Source organism: Macaca thibetana, chromosome 14 (assembly GCF_024542745.1).
Source record: "Macaca thibetana thibetana isolate TM-01 chromosome 14, ASM2454274v1, whole genome shotgun sequence".
Taxonomy (NCBI): domain Eukaryota; kingdom Metazoa; phylum Chordata; class Mammalia; order Primates; family Cercopithecidae; genus Macaca; species Macaca thibetana.
This window is the reverse complement of record NC_065591.1, coordinates 18,697,458-18,713,617: the sequence shown is the minus strand read 5'-3', so window position 1 is coordinate 18,713,617 and position 16,160 is coordinate 18,697,458. Positions and strand designations below refer to the sequence as shown.

The window sequence follows — 16,160 nt, the reverse complement described above, 5'->3', positions numbered from 1 at the left end:
CAGGCAGATCACTTGAGGACAGGAGTTCAAGACCAACCTGGGCAACATGACGAAACCCTGTCTCTACTAAAAATACAAAAAAAAAAAAAAAAAATAGCTGGGCATGGTGGCACGCTCCTGTAATCCCAGCTACTCGGGCGGCTGAAACAGGAGAATCACTTGAACTCGGGAGGTGGAGGATGCAGTGAGCTGAGATCATGCCACTGCACTCCAGCCTGGGTGACAGAGCGCAACCCTGTCTCAAAAATAAATAAATTAATTAAAAATAATAGAAAAAAACAAAAACTATAATCTGTGAGAACAGGAAAGCCCACAGAATATGCTAAATCAGGTGACAACTCAAAACAGTTTAAAAATAATTTCAGGAATACCATAAGAAATTTTAAAGTGCATGTCTTTTTACTACTTTCTTTCTTTTTTTTTTTTTTGAGACGGAGTCTTGCTCTGTCTCCCAGGCTGGAGTGCAGTGGCTGGATCTCAGCTCACTGCAAGCTCCGCCTCACGGGTTTGAGCCATTCTCCTGCCTCAGCCTCCCGAGTAGCTGGGACTACAGGCGCCCGCCACCTCGCCCGGCTAGTTTTTTGTACTTTTTTTAGTAGAGACGGGGTTTCACCGTGTTAGCCAGGATGGTCTCGATCTCCTGACCTCGTGATCCGCCCGTCTCGGCCTCCCAAAGTGCTGGGATTACAGGCTTGAGCCACCGCGCCCGGCCTTACTACTTTCATTAAAGGAAAAAAACTGAGAAATTAATGGGATTACTTGATTTATACAATACAAAGAGATAATTATGGAGGGAAAAAGGATTGGTCTGTAATCTATTCTTCAATCTCATCCTCTTTTTTCCATTTCATCATTTCCCCACTTTTGTTATGTTTCTAGGAAGTCAACATAATACAAAGTTTGTATGTACATATAACTAAAATCAAACAGAAAAAATAAAATGTCAGCTGGGCACCGTGGCTCATGCCTGTAATTCCAGCACTTTGGGAGGCCAAGGAGGGTAGATCACCTGAGGTCAGGAGTTCGAGACCAGCCTGGCCAATACGGTGAAACCCTGTCTCTACTAAAAACACAAAAATTAGCTGGGCGTGGTGGCAAGTGCCTACAAATCCCAGCTATTTGGGGGGCTGAGGCAGAAGAATCACTTGAACATGGGAGGCAGAGGTTGCAGTCAGATGATATCGTGCCTGGGCAACAATAGTGAAACTTCATTTAAAAAAAAAAAAAAAAGTCTCTGTCACTACTTAATGCAAAAAGAAAAGAAAATGTCTTGTTTCAGGTTAATTTTTATAACTGAAGTTAACTTTCCATTGTTTTAAATATTTTAGCCACAAAATTCACTTTCTTTTTACTTGTTTGTGGTCTTTAATTCCCTCCGCCCCACCATGTGAAAAGGGAAAGAAATTTCTACTGCTACCCTGGATCTCTCAGAAATCTATTGTCTACTCAAATATAAAATCCATGATGCTTTCTTTATATAGAACAGCAAGAGATTATATTTACATTCACAATGCCAGTGAAAACCGCAGAATTGTCTTTGTGTGTGAGAAGCTAATATCCTTAGAAAACGCATGTAGAAAACACATAATGATAAGGAAAAAGAAAAGGTTTTCTTTGACACATTGAGAATTCAGCACCAGAGCAGTAAGATTTCTAATAATAATCATATGCTGGAAGAACTGACAGAGAATCTGTAGCTCTCTTCATACGCCACTGGAATATGACTCTCCCTGTCTCAGTGTCCTCTACTATTCCCCTTCCCATTCTTTTCTCTCAGGTTCCAGGTTGGTAAAACTCTTTTTCCCCTAGGGCAATTCTCTTTTAATTTATTTTACACAACTGTGGCTCTTCAAGATGGAAAACTGATGACTGAACAAAGATTTCACAAATCATATCTCTGCCTCCAAATTCCACAGGAGGAAAGCCTAGGAAGGTTAACTACTAGAATATAGTTGATCCTCATCATTCACGAATCCATATTTGCAAATTCAACTACTTGCTGAACTTACTTATAATCCCTGAATCAACATTCATGGTACTTTCCTGGTCATTCACAGACAAGTTCAGAGCTGTGAACATTTTGTGTTGTCTATTGTGCACACTCCCAGCTGAGGTAGACAAGATAACACTCTGCCTTCTTGCTTCAGTTCTTACACTATAAACAAGTGTCTTTTTCATGGTTTATTCGGTGCCATGTTTTTGCATTTTTGTGTTTTTTGTTGGTGCTTTTGTTGTTTAAAATGGTCCCTAAGTGTAGTGCTGAAATGCTGTCTAGTATTCCTAAGTGCAAACAGGCTGTGATGTACCTTAGGGAGAAAATACACGTGATAGGAAAAGCTTCGGTCAGGCAAGAGTTATAGTGTTGTTGGCCAAGAGTTCAATGTTAATGAATCAACAATATATATTAAATACGGTATCTCCAAACAGAATAAAACAAAGTTATGTATTGATTGATGGAAATGTTGTGACCAAAGGGTTGCAGGATCCTAACGCTTTATTTCTCTCAGAGGCAATGATTCAATATTCACTAATTTAGTGTTCTCAGTGGCTTTACAGAATATAACTACTACAAGTAATGAGAATCACTATACTTAGATGTGCGTATAATTAAAAACCAACTTCCTCCCATCACCATTATAATCCTCTGTAATTTCAGACTGAGGAAGCAAACAAAATTTTCATTCTTGCTGTATTCAAGATGTTTTCAGAGTTTGTTAAGCACTATAATCATATCCAGTATTTGATCTATACTTACAGGTTTCATAAAAAGTTACTACATACAAAATGTCCACCAGCAGCATTCAACTTGCTTGGACCTAAGCAATACCAAAAGAGTATTTTCTAAAAATGTTTATCTCTTACTTAGTACTTGCCTGTTTCAAAATTGACCACATATTCCTATACTCTTTATTTTACATACTGATACAATGTAGTGTGTTATCATTTGCTATTATCATGTTTAATATTTGTCCAATTAAATACAGCTAACTTAAATAGCTCATCCTGTAGAATTATAAAACTGGAATATGTAGTTCTAGATCAGCAACTCTCTTTTCCTAGAGAGTTACAGAAGCTATCAAATAGCATACCTAAAGTCAAAGTGACAAAAAACGAAGACTAAAAATGAAACTAACTCACAACAGTAATTTAAAACAATCCTTTAAAAATGTATGTCTATAATTCAAATACTATTGGTAATGTTCCTTAAGTGGCAATGTATATGTAATTAAAAAGATGACTGATAAGAAATTCAAAGGCCTGATTGTTGTTACAATACCAGTACTGAAAGTCCTCATATTTACCTTCTTTAATGCTTTTACTAAATCTGCATAATCGCCAGCTTCCAGTTTGGGGTTTTTTACTAGTACTTCTACAGCCTCTAGGGCCTCTTTTCTCTCTTGCCATTTTTTTGCCTCCTGCAAGATACAATATGAGTCATTTGTAACAGAAAATAAGAGAGTAGAATAAAGTCTATTTTTTACATTCTGCTAATTCAAAGATACATAATTTTTTTTTTAAATTATAAAACTGGCCAGGCACGGTGGCTCATGTCTGTAATCCCAGCACTTTGGGAGGCCGGGGTGGGCAGATCACGAGGTCAGGAGATCGAGACCATCCTGGCTAACACGGTGAAACCCTGTCTCTACTAAAAATACAAAAAATTAGCCGGGGGTGGTGGCAGGCGCCTGTAGTCCCAGCTACTCGGGAGGCTGAGGCAGGAGAATGGCGTGAACCTGGGAGGCAGAGCTGGCAGTGAGCCAAGATCGCGCCACTGCACTCCAGCCAGGGCGACACAGCGAGACTCCTTCTCAAAATATATATATATATATTTCATAAATATATATTTTTATTATATATTTATATTTGCCTAGTGTATATATACTTATATATATATATATTTATATTTATCTAGTGGATAAAAGCCAGAAATGCTGCTAAACATCACACAATGCACGGGACAGCTGACAAAAAATGTCAACGTGCAACTTATATTTTATTAAATGCAATCCTTTATTTCTATATTTATTTTATAAATATATATATTTTATAGATATATCAGAAGCATATATTATATATTATATATAATTATATTATATATTTATATACGTTACATATTGTATATAAATATATATCTATTATATATTTTATAGATATATATTTTATAAACATATACAAATATATTATATATATTACAGATATAAAAAACTGGAGGCACTCAGAACAATTGTTTACATATATAAATTTTTATTCACATATAAAAAGTATTTTCATAAGATCTTATAACTAAAGTAATATAATAAACAGAATGCCATAGACGTTTCATTCTCATTTTCTAGGCAAACATTAGTAAGCAGATGTCAAAAAACATTAATAGAAAGCATTTCTAGCCCACCCATCTCATAGTGGCACAATTACAGGAGAGGAATTTCTACACTGACAACATTAAAAAGACCAGAGAAGAACAATCACTTAACCAACAACTCACTACTACAGCGGTGGTTGGGATAAGACTGTGTTTGTCAACTGGGGATGATTTTGTCTCCTAGGGAACATCTGGCAATGTTTGAAGACATTTTTGATTGTCATGACTTAGGCAGATGGTATTACTGACATCTAGTGGATAAAAGCCATAGATGCTGCTAAACACCATACAATGTACAGGACAGCTGACAAAAAAATGTCAGCAGTGCTAAGGTCAAGAAACCTTGGAGTAAAGTAGTGGCAGTAGAAATGGAGACAGGGGAGAAATCTGGAGATCTTTAAAGTTAAATCAGAGAGAAAATGAGAAAAAGGAAGTCAAGAATGTTCTGGTTTTATGGCAAGACATGTTTTTAAAAAGTGCTATAATATATATATGTACAAAGTAGTGTGGGAGCAAAGAGGAAGAAGCAACTAACTCACTCTACTAGGGAAGATATGGTGTGGAAGGGGAGGCAACAGGCAAGGGCTCAGCAGAGTGTTCTAATTCTATTCAAGCAATTATTTTACAAGAAATAAATGAAAGAAGTTTAACTATTACTTACAATTTTGTCATAAAAGTCTTTGGGAAGTTTGGAAAGGATTTCTACAGCTTCTAAAAGCTCATAAGCATCTATCTGTGGCACCTCATCACCATCATCACCACCTTCAAGGAGAAAAACAAACCTTAAAAATGGTTAAAATTGTTTTACTCATCAGTTATCAGTCCTTTCACAACCCTGATGAAATTTTAACAGAGAAGGGACCAGAGTTATTAAAGCTACTTGCAACTTATATTTTATTAAAGGCAATCCTACAAAATATGCCTAATGAACACAGATTCTTGTGGCAGTGCCAGTTCTGGTTAATTTTTGCAGAAACCAGTGTTTAAAATTGGCTTACCTCCTTCAGCATCTCCACCAGCAGACTGTTGTTGTTCCAATTTAGCTTCTAGCTCTTGTTGGGAACGAAGAAATCGAGTAGGTCTAGGAGCACTTGTTGGCAGTTTGACCCATTCTTCTTCTAGTTCTTTCAACTGCAAATATCATATAATATTTTAAACAACATCTGCATCTCCACCATTAGTTTAACATACTTAATACTTACATTTATTGACATATCAGGACCCATTTCTTTCTTTTTGTTTTTTTTTTGGAGACACAGTCTTACTTTGTCACCCAGGGTGAAGTGCGGTGGCATGATCTTGGCTCACTGCAACTTCCACCTCTTGGGTTCAAGCATTTCTCGTGCCTCAGCCTCTCGAGTGGCTGGGATTACTCAAGTGGCTGGGATTACAGGAGTGCACTACCACATCTGGCTAATTTTTGTATTTTTAATAGAGATGAGGTTTCACTATGTTGGCCAGGCTGGTCTTGAACTCCTGACCTAAGGTGATCCTCCTGCCACAGCCTCCCAAAATGCTGGGAATACAGGTGTGAGCCACCGTGCCTGGCCTCCAATTTCTTATTTATGTGGCTCTACCAGGGCAAACAAGAAAAGATTCATTCATTCATTGAGACAGGGTCTCAACTCTGTTGCACAGGCTGGACAATTTTGGCTCACTGCAGCCTCCACCTCCCCAGGTTCAGGTGATCCTCCCACCTAAGCTTCACGAGTAGCTAGGACTACAGGCTGTACCACCATGCCTGGCTAATTATTTTATTATTTATAGAGATAGGGTTTGCCATGTTGCCCAGGCTGGTCTCGAACTCCTGGGCTCAAGTGATCTGTCTGCCTGGGCCTGCCAAAGTGCTGGGATTATAAGTGTGAACCACTGCACCAGCAGAAGAAAATATATAATTAAATTATATTTCTTTTACAGCATAAGTCAAACCAACTTGAATTTACTATAAGGAAGATGTATGTCTAAGCACTAAGAAAGAACAGTAAGTCCCACTTTTTAAGATACTCTCATTAGTTCATTAATTCAGATACATTTACATCATCAGAAGAGTCTCCAAAACCAATTGTAATAAAAAGCCAGAAAGAATGTACTTCACACAGATAGTAAGTTCTGCCACCCAACAGAACTGCAGAGAAAGTTAGTTATGCTCAGAAAAGCTGACTTCAAAATTAAGAATGAAAAATAATTATTTTAAAGGATAGAATATCAACAACAATGATAGGAAGAAAATATTTTCATATTAACCTTACGCAAAAGCAACCAGAAAACTTTTTGTCTCACCTGAACAGAATTTATATTTTGTAATGGGGGTCTCAGAGCATCTCGAATCCATCTGTAAATCTCCACAGCAATCAGTTTGGCTTCATCTCGAACAGCCTTCTCTCGAGACTCAAAGAGTTTTGGCAACACTTTGATAATTGGCTTAAGCAAGATGATTTTGGAACCAAATTCACTACAAGTAAAAAATTGGGGAAACACTGTCAACATGCAATGTGATTAAGTAAAGCATCAGCTTTTCTTCATTCAAACATAGTTCCATATCTATATATTAGAAGAATTATATAAGTTCAGTTTTTTTAAGGCAACAAAAGGAACTCATAACCACTTACCTACTAAGGTGTTGTTCTTCCAAGAATGTTATTTAGTGTGTAGGGCCCAAAATAATATTACCATTTTAAAACAAACGTTCTAGGTAAGCAGACTAGGAATAATTAAAACCTATAAAGGATCAACATGTATAATATCTTTTTTTTTTTTTTTTTTTGAGATGGCATTTTGCTCATTGCCCAGGTTAGAGTGGTATGGCGTGATTGCGGCTCACTGCAACCTCTGCCTCCCGAGTTCAGGTGATTCTCCTGTTCCAGTCTCCCAAGTAGCTGGGATTACAGGCGTGTGCCACCACGCCCAACTAATTTTTGTATTTTTAGTAGAGACGGGGTTTCACCATGTTGGCCAGGCTGGTCTCGAACTCCTGACCTCATGTGATCCACCCACCTTGGCCTCCTAACGTGCTGGGATTACAGCTGTGAGCCACCATGCCCAGTCTAATACCTCAAATATATAAAGCTTACAAATATAAACTAGTTTATAAATATTTAGATGAATGAAATCTACTTTTAATAAACCTTTAATAGTTCCTATAATTAAAGTGATTCATTTACCTAGATAGATCACAAATCCTGGCAGTATTTTGTTCCTGACTTTGTGGCTATCACACTGTAACTCTCGGCATCTTAAATCTTTCACTGCATCAGTTTTTTATGGGGAAATAGTTGCATTTTGACTTCTTTCAAAAAGCATATTTTGCCGGGCACAGTGGCTCACACCTGTAATCCCAGCATTTTGGGATGCCGAGGCAGGTAGATCACCTGGGGTCAGAAGTTCAAGGCCAGCCTGGCCAATATGGGGAAACCCTGTCCCTATAAAAACACAAAATTAGCCAGGCATGATGGTGGGCACCTGTAATCCCAGTTACTTGGGAGGCAGAGGTGGAAGAATCACCTGAAACCGGGAGGCAGAGGTTGCCGTGTGCCGAGATCACGCCACTGCACTCCAGCCTGGGCAACAGAGCAAGGCTCCATCTCAAAAAAAGAAAAAAAGTGTATTTAACCTTACATATCTGTCATAGATTACATTTCCATGTTCCCAACTGGCCAATTTTAGCTATCTAATATCACTATTACCATTTCTGAGTATCAAATTCTAGAGCAGAAGAGATGTATTTATGAAAGAATACTGAAATTCTGTATGAGTAGTAGGACCCAAATGTATTATTTTTCTATTATCTAATGTGCACAAATTTATCTCATGTGAGCAAATGCAACAAAATTATTCAGTAATAGCTACTAGTGTACTCCAGCGATTTTTTTTCTTGGTTTTTGTTTTTAATTTTTTGGAGATAGGGTCTCACTATGTCATCCAGGCTGGAATGCAGTGGTGTGATCACAGCTCACTGCAGCCTCGACCTCCCCTGCTCAAGCTGTTCTCCAGACTCAGTGCCCCAAGCAGCTGAGACTATAAAGGTGCACCACCATGCCCAGCTAATTTTTTTTTTTGTATTTTTTGCAGAGACGGGGTTTCTCCTTGTTGCCCAGGCTGGTCTTGAACTCCTGGGCTCAGGCAATCTGTCTGCCTCAGCCTCCCAACCCAAAGTGCTGCGACAATACAGGCATGAGCCACTGCTCCTGGCCTTGATAATAATAATAATTATTATTATTATTATATTAATAATTATATTATTATTATTATTATTGAGATAGTTTCTTACTCTGTTACCCAGGCTGGAGTACAGTGGCACAATCATAGCTCACTGCAGCATCACCCCCTGGACTCAAGTAATTTTCTTGCCTCCTGAGGGGGTGGGACTACAGGCGCAATAAAAAAATAATTTTTAATAAGATACCTGGCTATGCAATATAGTTTAAGTATAAATATCATGAGAATAACCTACATAATCTCTAAGATTTCTTTAAAAATGCCTTTATATTTGGCTCAGCCGATTAAAGAAAAAATTAGAAATTATAGTGGCAATAAACCGTTTTGTTTTAGTGATATTTAACATGGTGCCTGAAGAACCTAACATTTGAGATTTCTTAAATCTTCCTATATATTATCACTGTTTCATCTGACTCTTTTTTCTCTATCCACGTCTACTTCTGTAAGGAAAAAAAAGATGGAGCAAGTCCACATGGAAAATAGATACCTTAATAAAATAAAACCTAATTTTGATACTAAACATATCACTATAGAAAACACAAAAGGGTACTAGAAACCTGTTTTAGGTACCACAAATGTTTCTGGTCACCTGAAGCTCTCACTAACAAAGCTTTAGCAAGCTCTGGAACCCAGGATCAAGCAGTTTGGCCTCAGGGTTCTTGAGGGTCCCAGAGAGCTACCTAGTTAAACTATAGATTCTGAAATGCTTTAGGACAAATAAAGAACCACACAGGGATGGGATATATAACAACATCTATGAGGAAAACATGAGATATACCTAACTTGTTATTATCCTACCCTTATTTTCCCAATTTAGCTAAAAAATGAAATAACCAGAGTACACAGCACTCCAGACTAGAAACTTATAATTTAAACATAGAAGATTATAGGCCAGGTGCGGTTGCTCACATCTGTAATCCCAGCACTTTGGGAGGCTGAGGCGGGATCACTTGATGCCAGGAGTTCCAGACCAGCCTAAACAACATGGTGAAACCCCATCTCTATTAAAAACATAAAAATTAGCTGGGCATGGTGGTGCTCACCTGTAGTCCCAGCTACTCAGGAGGCTTGAGGCACAAGAATCGCTTGAACCCAGGGGCGGAGGGTGCAGTGAGCTGAGATCGCACCACTGTACTCCAGTCTGGGTGACAGGGCGAGACCTTGTCTCAAAACACAAAACAAAACAAAACAAAAACACCAAAGATTATAGTATATTTTTAAAATTCAGACATCACTAAGGACATAAAAGATTTATTGATATAAGCATAGTTCTGATAACTAAGACAAGTCACTAAATTTCTAAGATAATAGAATGAGCATACTGTTTACTACTCAGAAAAACATCTGCTTGCTATACCATAATCGGCTAGAAACAAGGAAACTTCATTCACATAAGAATCTAAGCAAGTCAAATTTTATAAAAGTACATTATGAACAAAGCAAAAAAAAAATTAAAGACCTATAAATCAAAGATCATTCAACAAAATTCAAGAGTTTTTATACTTTCACAGAAGATAAACACCAAAGGAAACATTTTTCTCCAAGATGTAGGTCATACACAAAATCACGAGAGGTGAGGTGGATGATCTTCATTCTGTGAGGGTTTCACTACAGCCGCTTTCTAAAATATCTCATATAGACAGTACTTGGGGACAGGATATCAGATTAGAAGAACTGCCAAATCTGAACAAACTAGTGATCTGTCTAATTCAGATTTCCACAGCAAATTACAGCCACTTGTTCCTGAAAGAGATCCTATCCATGAAAAATTTCATGGCCAAACAACAAGGAAGTCTAGGGTTGAAAAGAACTTACTACATTAAGAGTAAACGTTACTTTTCTATTTGCTTTCACTGTGCTTCTCTTTAAAGGCATATAGCATTTGCTTCTACTTTACTAAAAAGGCACCTAAATAAAGCTTTGCTTTAGTCCATAAACTATATCTTTAGCCAACATCTCAAAGTATAGACTTCAAAAGTCTATACTTAAGATAACAAGAGAAAAAGAGCTCCTTAAATACCCTGAGGAGTAGTTTTCCAACAAAAGGCCAGTACTTTTTTTTTTGCAGTGCTTTTCCACCAAAAGGCCAATTTTTGAAATGTATTTATTTATATATTTTTGAGTCTTGCTCTGTCGCCCAGGCTGTAGTGCAGTGGCGTGATCTCGGGTCACTGCAACCTCTGTCTCCCAGGTTCAAGCGATTCTCCTGCCGCAGCCTTCCGAGTAGCTGGAATTACAGGCACGCGCCACCATGCCCAGCTAATTTTTTTGTATTTTTAGTAGAGACAGGTTTCACCATGTTGGCCAGGCTGGTCTCAAACTCCCGACCTTGTGATCTGCCTGCCTCAGTCTCCCTTAAAGGCTGCTGGGATTACAGGTGAAGGAATCCTGCTTCTTTTTTTTTTTTTTAAGAGCCACCGTGCCCCAGGCCCGCAATCTCAGCAAGCTTCTTTTTTTCTCCTGCCTCATAAGTAGCTGGGACAGGGTCTCGCCATCTTGCCCAGGCTGGTCTTAAGCTCTTGGCCCCAAGTGATCCTCCTAACTCGGCCTTCCAAAGTGCTGGGATTACAGGCACGAGCCACTGCCCCCAGTTGAAAAGCCCAATTCTTAATCTGATAACAGGTCAGAAATCTCTATTCATCTTCATTAGAAAGGGATTCAGATAAAATAACTATAAAACACACTTGAAGGCTAAAATTAGTCACACTTGGGGAATGACTTTCCTTGCTCAGGTCACTTTTCTTGCTTGTTTTGGCATGCTAAGTCAAATTCTGCAGTTTCCATTTCTGTTTAAACCAGGAATCCAAACTCAATTGAGATACTCTAGTTCAGGGATCCCTAACCCCTGGGCTGTGGAGCAGTACAGTGGCCTGTTAGGAACCAGGCACAGAGCAGGAGGTGAACAGCTGCCAAGTAAGCATTACCACCTGAGCTCTGCCTCCTGCCAGATCAGCAGAGCATTAAGGTTCTCATACGAGTGTGAACCCTACTGCGAAATGCACATGTGCGGGATGTGCACACTCCTTTTGAGGTGGAACAGTTTCATCTCAAAACCATCCCCCATCTGCAACACACAATTCTTCCGTGGAAAAACTGTCTTCCATGAAACAGGTCCCTGGTGCCAAAAAGGTTGGGGACTACTGCTCTAGTTAACAGAACTAAAACAAAGTCTTACCTTAAGGCTTTCCTCAATGTCTCTACACAGGCCACTATGATCTTGGGATTCTTATTGTCCAAGCCTTTCAAGAGCTCTTCTTGCACAGCCTCTCCTTTCTCAATCTCTATGTACATAAGACAGATCTCTATGCCCAGCTCCTTGGCTTTGGCTTTAGGTTGGTTGAATACTTTACTTACAACACCTGACACAACTTCTCCTGTGGTTCTGTAACATATTATAAAGAACAAAGACCCCACTTTAGTAGTAAGAATTGGAAAATGGTCATGGAAAGGGGGTGTACAAATACTTTTACAAATGCTAGAAATACAGTAAATGAGTCTTTAATTTTTAAATTTATGTTCAAGAATATTTTAAAAACTTATGTTAACCACAAAATTTTAAGACACGTCATAGCAGACATAGTAACAGTTTATAAATGTAGAACATTCAAACAAAAAAGTAAAGATCCCTTGATATCCCACCACCCAGAGAAAACTTCTTTCAACTTTTTGATATCCCTCCTTCCAGACCTTTCTCTAAGTGTGTGTGTGTATGGACATACAAATATATTTTACAAAAGTAGGGTTACAGAATGCTTGCTTTTATTTTTATTTATTTATTTATTTTTTAAAGAGACAGGTTCAGTCGGGTGTAGCGGCTCATGCCTGTAATCCCAGCACTTTGGGAGGCTGAGACAGGCGGATCACCTGAGGTCAGGAGTTCAAGACCAGCCTGACCAAAATGGTGAAACCTCATCTCTACTAAAAATACAAAATTACCCAGGTGTGGTGGCGCATGCCTGTAATCCCAGCTACTCAGGAGGCTGAGGCAGGAGAATCGCTTGAACCCGGGAGGTGGAGGTTGTGGTGAGCCAAGATCGCGTTATTCCACTCCAGTCTGGGCAACAAGTGCAAAACTCTGTCTCAAAAAAAACAAAAAAACAAAAAAGAGAGAGGGTCTTGTGCCATTACCCAGTTGGAGTGCAGTGGTGGGATTATAGCTCATTGTAACCTTAAACTCTTGGGCTCAAGCGATCTTCCTGTCTCAGCCTCCTGAGTAGCTAGGACTATAGGCGCATGCCACTGCATCTGGGCAAAAAAAATTTTTAAGTCGTTTTTAACACTTTTTAGGAAAAGAGGATTTCTTCGCAGAGGGAATGGATATGTACCTTTAATAACAAAAGACTACTCTTGACTCCTTAATAAGACTTTACAATAACTTTACTGCTTTGAATCTCTTCTAAATGAAATGAAACCTATACTACTGGGAATTAGAAAAACTGAGTGGGTTGAGATTACATGCAGTATTTATCAAAAAATAGCTTCTGGTATCAGAAGAGAAATTAAAAAGTGATAGTTTTACTAATGGTAAAGGAAACCCAGTGATGCCAGTTAACCAAATTGTCGAATTAATAATGATCTTTACTGGTATAATCTTTGAAGTAAGTCAAGTATATATTTCTTGTGCAATTAAGTGTTTCAACTTTTTTTTCATATGGAGGGTTCCTTTCAATAACCCAGAGACCAGAGTTAGGAAAATCAGGTCTATGAGGTATAGGATAGTAGGATGACTAGAAATCTGTCATTCACAGATCAAGTTAAACAGGCCAGGAGTCACTGAGGTTGTTTAGTAAGCATTACCTCCCCCAAGAAATAAAAATGCCTAATGAACACAGGGAGAAAGACGTGATTCTAACATCACCTAAGAACCCTTGTAAAAAATTTAGTTTTTTATAATGCCCAAATCTCTTCAGTGAAATTCTGATAATTCCTTTACTGACAATCTCTCAGTTTATTTTTGAAGTTAGTAAAGACTCTTGCTTTTAGTTTAGAATAATTCCCATACAAAAAGCTTAAAAGGAAAACCACTTGGTCATCAAACCTTAAAGTAAACTCTCAAAATATTATTTCTAATTTATTCCTCTACAGATCTCATGTACCATTTAGATTTCGGGGAATAAAGACTGAATGAAAAACAAGTATTAAGAAACTATGAGGCCGGGCGCGGTGGCTCAAGCCTGTAATCCCAGCACTTTGGGAGGCCGAGACGGGCGGATCACGAGGTCAGGAGATCGAGACCATCCTGGCTAACACGGTGAAACCCCGTCTCTACTAAAAAATACCAAAAACTAGCCGGGCGCGGTGGCGGGCGCCTGTAGTCCCAGCTACTCGGGAGGCTGAGGCAGGAGAATGGCGTAAACCCGGGAGGCGGAGCTTGCAGTGAGCTGAGATCTGGCCACCGCACTCCCGCCTGGGCGACAGAATGAGACTCGGTCTCAAAAAAAAAAAAAAAGAAAGAAACTATGAAAGTAAGAAAATTCATCTATTCTAAAACTGCTAATAACTAAGGACAATCATCTATAAACACACATAACTTATGTAACACCAAACAGGGGTTTTTATCAGTAAAGTTGGAAAGAAAGTACTTACTTTCCTGCTACATGGGCATTTTCAACATAAACAAGTGCAGCTTCTAATCCTTTCAATTGAACCACTGCATTGGAATCTGTGACAAATTTTTTGATCAATCCTAAAAATTTGGACCATTCTGGGCTCTTTTCATCCTTTATTTTCTGGAAGATCTTCAGGGCCTCTTCATACCCACTTAACCTTGCTTTCCACAGCTAAAAGAAAAGTAGTATTTTGAAACGAAACACAATTTAATGATATTATCATCTACTGTTAATTTGAGGTGGAGGGTGTGAGAGTAAAAATGAATACCCCATGTCAGGTAATGTGAACAAAGGACCCCATGACTGGAAACAAAAAAAGAGTTTAAGAAATTGGCAGTTTTCAAAAAAGATTAGCTAATAAACTTTTTACAAGTGTTTAGTGTTTATGATACTCTGCCATTCATAATAGGCCATTATAAATGAATCTCACATTGTATTTAAGTATTAGTTATTACTTTATAATATTGTATTAAAGATGTGACAACTCAAACATGAGAAATCACCCTGATGAAACTGCCCCCATCTCCAAAGTATATGCTGTTTTTTGGTTCTATTTTTGTATAATCATTAGGCAGCTTTATATTACACTGTATATTAATTTCAGCCAGTAGATTTCAGACATTTTTACTGAGGTATTCTTTTTCCATTAATTTATTAAACAGATGTTTAATAAACAAAAATCAATTCAGCTCTGGCCCTTGTGGAGCTTACACTCCAGCAGGAGGGGACATTAAGCTATCATACAAATAAGTTTAAAATTAACAAAACATTAAGTACTACAAAGGAGAGGCAACTTGGTGCTATAAAAGTATACACTATAAAAGGCTTTGTCTCAGTGTTACGAAAAATTTTCCTGAGAAACGGTAATTAAGCTGAGCCCTGAAAGACAAATAGGAACGAATCAGGAAAGAGTGGCAAAGGGGGAGAAAGAACATTCCAGAAGGAACAGTATACTCCAGGGCCCTATGGCAGCAGGGAATATGGTATTTCCCACTCCTATAAAGAAAGAGAAGGGGAGCATGGTACAAAATAAGCAGGAGAGGACTGGAAAAGGCCAGACCATGCAGGACTATGAAGGCCAAAGGAAAGATTCCACTCATTATTCTAAGATCAATGGGAAAGCAATGAAATGATTTGGGGGCAGTTAAATGAGAAGTTAGTTCGTGGGATGATCAAATTTGCATTTACTGTGTTAGGCATTAGTGAAGAATTAGATGTTTGTCCTCTACACTATTAGATCAAAGAGACAGAAGGATCAACATATGATTGAAAAACAGAAATAATTTACATGTTATTTGTCTAAATGAAAATGTAATTTGGGGCAGGTGCTATGCTCACAGAAAAAACTGTTCCTTCTAAGGAAGGAATGCTGCCTAACCCACTATAAGAAGAGTTCATTAGGAAGAAGGCATTACCTATTCTGCAACATTAGAGTGAAGTATAACATAAATTAATATCATAGTTGTACATTTACTAATCAATTTAAACCAGATTTTTTTTTTAATTGGGCAACATCTCATTCTATAAAGTAGAATGAGTGTTCCCTAAACCAGATTTAATATCTCTATTCTTTAAGTTTCAAAAACACATAATAAATGCTCAAAAAATGAAAAAAAAAAAAGCACCAAATCACACGAGATTGAAAAACTCTTAGCACATATTAACCACTCAAAAATTGGAAAACCTTTAAGATTTATCTATTTTGTCTGCCCCTTTCAGCGAGAAAATACATTATCTACCAAAAAAAAAGCATTATAAATAGTTACGATTCTAAATAAGTTCCAAAATTCGCCCCAAAATTTTTGTTGCAATTTAATGTACTACATACCAACAATTTCTATGCGAATTAGAATAAAAACCAACTAGCTCACTGTTAATCTGGTCTTATTTGAAGAGCTACATGTTGATTTTTGATACAGTATTCAGCCTTGGCTAATTAATTATATAGGATGAAGGAATGGTTCTGTGGAGGA

At 38.0% G+C, this 16,160-nt stretch overlaps 1 protein-coding gene across 5 annotated transcripts in view; it reads right to left on the bottom strand.

The window, feature by feature from the left end:
* CKAP5 (cytoskeleton associated protein 5) overlaps positions 1 to 16,160 on the bottom strand; it is a 102,111-nt gene that overhangs the window by 64,392 nt on the left and 21,559 nt on the right. For all 5 annotated transcript variants that reach the window (XM_050757518.1, XM_050757522.1, XM_050757521.1 and 2 more), the window contains exons 3-8: positions 14,165 to 14,358; positions 11,754 to 11,960; positions 6,644 to 6,815; positions 5,362 to 5,494; positions 5,025 to 5,125; positions 3,303 to 3,416 (exon numbers count right to left, since the gene is read on the bottom strand). In XM_050757518.1, the coding sequence (XP_050613475.1) occupies positions 3,303 to 3,416; positions 5,025 to 5,125; positions 5,362 to 5,494; positions 6,644 to 6,815; positions 11,754 to 11,960; positions 14,165 to 14,358 (921 nt within the window). The remainder of the gene's footprint in view (positions 1 to 3,302; positions 3,417 to 5,024; positions 5,126 to 5,361; positions 5,495 to 6,643; positions 6,816 to 11,753; positions 11,961 to 14,164; positions 14,359 to 16,160) is intronic.